This window comes from Embiotoca jacksoni, unplaced genomic scaffold (genome assembly GCF_022577435.1).
Source record: "Embiotoca jacksoni isolate LCO1_2020_lvr unplaced genomic scaffold, fEmbJac1.0.p SCAF_16, whole genome shotgun sequence".
NCBI lineage: Eukaryota > Metazoa > Chordata > Actinopteri > Embiotocidae > Embiotoca > Embiotoca jacksoni.
In genome coordinates this window covers 6,463,098-6,469,210 of record NW_027185296.1, presented here as the reverse complement: position 1 = coordinate 6,469,210, position 6,113 = coordinate 6,463,098, and the positions used below count along the sequence as shown (strand labels likewise).

Sequence of the window (6,113 nt, the reverse complement as noted above, 5' to 3'; positions counted from 1 at the left end):
TTTGGCGTCACGCAGTTTAAGAGCGGATGTGGGCGGGGCGTTATCAGCCGCAGACCGTCCCACCACCGCTCATTAAAAACACGGCGGGACAGTCCCATGGTGAATGTCTGCACTAGTAACACGTCATATTTCAGCGTGGTTTATGTGTGCCAATAAATGATCGTCAACTCTGTTATTTGTATATATATTTTTTTTTTATAGAAGTTTTACAATAACGTCCTGCAGCTCTTTTATTCTGTTAAGAAAGAAAGAAAGAAAGAAAGAAAGAAAGAAAGAAAGAAAGAAAGAAACATCACATCGCCTCGAGAACATTTGTGATATTTGCAGTTTACTTCATTAAATGGAGGATGGACTGAACACCGAAAACAACATGTCCTGTTGAAACGCTCATTGCATCGCTTAATAAAGACATGAAGTTATGGTTTCCTGTTTCTTTAAGCGCTTATATCTGGGTCTGAGCTCCCCGGTCATATTGTATACCATCTATAGATTGCTTGATTTTATTATTTGGGGATTTTTAGTGGCAAACATAAGGGTGGATACAACTTTTATCCTCTTTCTGACTCCACTTGGAGATAATTATAGTGATGGGTAACGACTATGACGCATACAAGGGAACCATCTGCCCTCATCAGACCTCCTGTCAGGACAGCGTTCATGAACAGGACTTTGTTTGTTTGACATCTCCCTCACAATCTTTTGAGCTTTGTTGCAGCTGTTGGGTGGGATAAACATACACTTTATGAACCTTTATGAATAATTGGTAGATGCAGTTCGGTGACCTCACGTAATCATCCACATAGCTCCGCCCACCTTCAACCTGCTCAGAGGTCCAATTAATCAGAAGGGTTATTAATGACTGTGGATGGTGCACTCAACAAAAACAAACGTGAGGAAGTGTGTCCTTTAGAGTAAAATATCACAATAGAATTTATACTAACTCGCATACAAGAAAATAAAATTATTAGAACTTTAATTTGTGACATATTGTGGTCTGCAGGAAATGAAATGCGATCTCAAGGCCAAACTGAATACTAAATAAAATTCAGCCAAAGAGTCGTTTACAGAAAAATCTTAATATACTACTGATGTATCAAAACAGCTGTATAACTTCATTAAGTCTAATCACGTTACATGACTTGAAAATCAGATGTTGCATTATGGCGTACCTGTTCATCCCGCAGGGTGGCGCCCTCTGGTGGGCTTCTCCCAATTCTTAAGGTGCATTTTGGCCTCGTCCGTTCTCTGCCACGTCAAATTACAAACATTTCCAATAACTTTCAAATCAATTTAACAATAAAAAAAAACAATACCGAGAAGAGAGCCTGACTTTACACGGCTGTGGATTATAGTGTAAGAGCTCAACCTGCAAAGACAAAGTGCTGCAGTAATATGATTTTGTAAAACCTGAAGATCAATAAGTACAACTGGCAGGTTTGATGGTTGCACAATGCACACATCATTTCCTGCGTGACAGAGATGAGAATCCAAAGACGGAGAGACCTAATGTTGAGGTACATCTCATGGGATGTTATGTAATGATGCACTAATTTATGGAGCTGGAACTTATGGAGAGGTCATAAACAGCTTTTTATGCATCCATATTCTTCCTTTACTAAGTTGATTTGACCTTTTCTTTAGCGCCGTCTACTGTGTCCAAAATAAAAAAACATTTTATCTGCACCCGATGGAACGACACGGCAGCGGATGTTACAAGCATCATGTACTGTATTTTCATGTTAATACTAATAACCATTACAGTTCACGTCATTCAGTCCCAAACACACACACTCTGTTACACATTACACATCAGAACATCTTCCTCGTACTCCAGACAGACTAACAAACATCATTCAACAGCAGTCAGAGAGGAACATTAGTATTACATTTCTTACAAAGTTGACCAGAGGTGTGCTTCATCGTGTCCACAGCTGAGCGAAACATCTTTAGAGGGCAAGTTCCGAGGACTTTGAGCTTTAAGGACATCGTGGCACGGGCGTCGCGTCATGGTTGGGTTTGTGTTTTTGTCGTTTCGGTGGAGAAAGTGGCGTGTGCTGCTCCCATTTCCCTTTGCTGTGTGAAAGCAATGACTTCCTATCTGGGGTTTGTTGTGTGGCAGGTCAAAGGTGAAGGTAAGCAGAGTCTGTGGTCCTTTGTGCAACAGTCACAATGTTCATGTTTAGGTCCTTGTTTTGAGCACGTGTTGTGTCAGTTCAGTACAAGAAACATAAAAGTCTGAGAAAAAGGTCTCCTAAATACTCCTGCCTCCCTCTGCGAGCACTGTTCCATGTTAATGACATGAGAAATGAGTTCCCTGTCAACTCGATGTACAATAATGAAGGCACTAGCTAACATTTCAGTGAGCATGTTGTGCTCTTGAGTAGAACCAAGAAATGAAAAGTGTGACTGGAACCTGCAATGTTTTCTTGAATTAGCAAAAATTCAAATTAAAAAAAAAAAAAAAAAAATTGAATTCATCGACTGTAACCACAATATATTAAAATGATAGAAAAGGTGCTAGGCATCATCTTGTCCAGTTCATATTGGCGAACACAAGACTTGAGACACATTTGCAGTGCCTTGATTAGTTTCCCTCTGACAGCAGCAGCAGCAGGAACGGCCTCCATTTTATGTAACTTTATTTCAAATTTGTGGAACCGCTGCAGCAACTGCACATCTCATCACGTTTTCTCATTTCTATTCACATGTACAGGTCACGATCCTCTGCCCAGGCTCTCTACTGCCGTCTGCGTCAGCTCTACATGCCATTTATACTCATTAACGTTCGTCCACTCTTCCATCCTCTCTGCTCTGCCCCGGTCAGACATCATCGTCCATGTAGGGTATGTCCGGGTCAGAAAACCGTCTTTGGCCCGTCGAGGCCTCTGTCTCGTGGTGCTGCAGCTGAGGAGAGGGTGTAACCATGGAGATGGAGGAGGACGAGGAGGAATTGGAGGGAGGGCAGGAGGAAAAATGCAACAGCAGGTCGCACTCGGGGCCGTCCACGTACAGGGACTGGGTGCTGTCTTTACGGCGGCCGGGCCGCTCTCTCATCCTGACCCAGGGCTTTAGTAACGCTTGGTTTCCAGGGGGAGTGCGAGACGGACTCGTGGCTGCGGGCTGGGAGAGGACGCCGGGGGGGAGTTTAACTGTGTCTGGGATGACAGGGTTGCGGCGTTGCAGCGGATGCCTGAAGGAGGCGCCGGAGGACTCACAGATGGAGGAGGGGCAGCTGGACACAGAGGAGGTGGAGCTAGCAGGCGTGAGGTTTGGCAGAGAGACGCGTCCACCGAGGACTTTAGGTCGCTGGGCCAGATCTGATGGTTTGGGAGGACAAACGGGCCTGTACCTCCTCAGCTGAAGGCCACCTCGTCCTGGAAGAGAGGGAGGGAAGAGGAGGAGTTGAGGAAGAATAAGATAAACATGTTTAACTCAAAGAGTCACACACAGGAGTCCTAAAAGGGTGAAGACAAATGGAAGATCATGCAACCATGTTATCTAAGAAGACATTTATTCGGTGATTAACGATTGTAAAACATTTGACTTGAGAGGGTGCCAAATTTGGAATGAATTAACTTTGGACAAAATTTGCCCATGCTTCTGTGCCACTCATGCATTTACATGCACACAAACACACAAACACGGTTGCTGTTCCTCCAACCTGCTGTGTTACAGAGCAGACGTCACCGCCCCATCACCATCACTGGTCCAGACCTGCACCACAAAAGACAGGAAGGGCCCAACCCAGCGGCCCCATGGTCTGGTCAGAAACCCACAGGTGAGTGAGAGAAACGGGTAGAAGGAAGGAGAGTCCCGACTGTATCTTAATACTGACCTTCAGGCTCCGAGCTGTGGGCGGAGGAGCGCTGCTGCTCGTCCAAAAGACTCTCGGAGCTCAGCGAGGCTTCAGAGTCCAAGTTCTCCTGGTCTGAACCCGGCTGCTCCATTTCTGGCAGTCGACAGGCCAGGTCCTCTCTGAAGAGGGACACCGGAGACATGAGAGACTGGAGAGGAAGCACGACACATCACGGCGAACAAGCAAGTAAAAAGAGAGCGTCCTCACTTCTCCTGCTTGATGGACTTGATGCGTTCCACCAGGTTCTTCTCAGCCTCTGTGTCGGAGTCCAGCGGCTCGTTCTCAGGGACCACGCTGAGATCAGAACTGACCTTCTCATGCACCTACAGAGGACGGAGCATCATACACTCATTGCTCAACCAACTCAACCTGGGAATATCCATTATCACATAAATGGTGGTATTTATATGATGAATAACAAACGTAAAATGGAAACAAACGACACACGACTACTTCAACCCAGATCTGAAACTTAACCAAAGTTTGTTAGTAAGGTAGAGAAAAGCAGGGTGGATGGTGTCCGTGGGTTTCATGCATCTGCACATGAATTCTTCCAGCACTTTTGTAAAAAGGTAAAGTTTAAAGGGAGAAAGAAAAATGCACACGTTTCCCCTTCTCAAAACTGCTGATGTGAGAAGACTTACAAGGTCTTCATAGATGAGGTCGAAGTTAGACGCTTCACTAAAATCCTACAACTCGATAAATAACATGACTTTCAGAGCTTCGTGGTCTTCTTTCAATAAGAAGGGGAATAAGACAAAAGTGCATCATGACCATCAAGCTGTGCCGGTCACACTGTTGTTAGGTCATTGTCTTCCAAAGACAAGAATTACAAACCAGAACCAGCCTGTCCTCTCACACAGAGAACAAGAATCCTTCACTTCACAAGCAGGACATAAACCAAACTAACAGCCACATGCAATCTACTCCCAGTTAGTATGGAAGAGTAAAAAAAAGTATTAAGAAAAGATAACTAAAAAAAAAAAAAAAAAAAATTCAACAGCCAGAGCGTCACCCACATCTAACATGCCATGCACAGGCGCTTCGACATGGCACACTACTACTGCTAGATCTACCGTGCCAGGAGAACTCGATGATACATACCACCACTCCTTTGTAAGGAGCTGAGAACCTGAGAGGTAAATGCCAGAAGTGCTAAAGAGAGACAAGGAACATTGGCCATGTTACCCATGTAACCTAAGGACAGCAGCTTCTCACTGCGGTTGTGTGATTTTAAATGATGCAGGAAAATGTTACTGACAAGTTTTATTATGCGGCATCAGAAGTCATTCTTTATATCAAACTTTTATTCAGGTTTTATCTCTTAATATCCGAGCTGCTGATCTAAACATTTTAGGTGCTAACTGCCACGGTGCTGACACCACATTAAATCGATCACAGGTGATCCAGAGCGAGGCGGCGTTTTTTCCCCTCACCGTGTTCTTCCTCTTGAGTTTGAGCTGGTTAAGAGCCAGAGCCTCAGCGTACTCAAGCTGCTCGATCTCCTCCATCTTCTCATTGTAGAGTCTAATCTGCTCATTGATGAGCATCTCTACACACCTACAGACCAAAGACACATCAGGTCAAGCAGCATGAGCATTTATGCTAATTTGCAGGTGTTACTATGCGGTACATATTTGATATGATTAAAAATAAAAAAAAAGCAAATGTACATCCTGGAAAAGCCAAAAGCAGGTTCAGGTTTTTTTTTTTTTGTTGCTTTTATGTCAGTCTTACGTGGTCGTCTTGGCGACGTCTTTCATGCTGAGCAGCGGGTCTGCGCTGTCCGGGCAGCGCAGGATACACGGCGCAAACACGATGGCCAGCGAGTTAGGAGACATGCGGTTGTGAGCCTCCTCTTTACAAACCCTGCAGGAACATTATCAGACACGATCTTGTAATTCAGTAACGTGGAACTGTAACTTTGTCAGCATCGATGCTATTAATAATCCAGGGCATGGCCTGTTGAGGTGAACTGAATACTAAATGACAGGACAAGTGATAAATAAAATGTGCAACCACTTTGCGAATGAGTGATCATTCATGACTGATTTATAACATGACCACATTAAAACACACAGTACAAGAACCTCTACCTGACGAGGTGGAAGACGAGTCTCTCCAACGTGTTGAAGTTTGCTGTAGGAAGCTCCTCTAGGCCTTTATAGATGGCATGAAGCTGCTCCTGCTTCTCTGGAAGTTCTAACAAGAAAAGAAAAACACCATGAATCAAGTCTCCAACTGAGTTTTTAACACG

The 6,113-nt window shown here is 44.3% G+C and overlaps 1 protein-coding gene across 9 annotated transcripts in view; it reads right to left on the bottom strand.

Annotated features, from left to right (window-relative positions):
• Positions 1-1,710: 1,710 nt before the first annotated feature.
• LOC138198836 (myosin IXB) overlaps positions 1,711-6,113 on the bottom strand; it is a 53,845-nt gene continuing 49,442 nt past the window's right edge. For 5 of the 9 annotated variants that reach the window (XM_069150521.1, XM_069150522.1, XM_069150526.1 and 2 more), the window contains 7 exons: positions 5,953-6,058; positions 5,594-5,725; positions 5,293-5,416; positions 4,961-5,011; positions 4,064-4,179; positions 3,836-3,975; positions 1,711-3,374 (listed from right to left, as the gene is read on the bottom strand). In XM_069150521.1, coding sequence (XP_069006622.1) covers positions 2,821-3,374; positions 3,836-3,975; positions 4,064-4,179; positions 4,961-5,011; positions 5,293-5,416; positions 5,594-5,725; positions 5,953-6,058 — 1,223 coding nt within the window. In that variant the 3' untranslated portion in view covers positions 1,711-2,820. Of the gene's footprint in view, positions 3,375-3,661; positions 3,761-3,835; positions 3,976-4,063; positions 4,180-4,960; positions 5,012-5,292; positions 5,417-5,593; positions 5,726-5,952; positions 6,059-6,113 lie in introns of all 9 variants that reach the window. The other 4 variants (XM_069150523.1, XM_069150530.1, XM_069150528.1 and 1 more) reach the window with 3 other exon arrangements.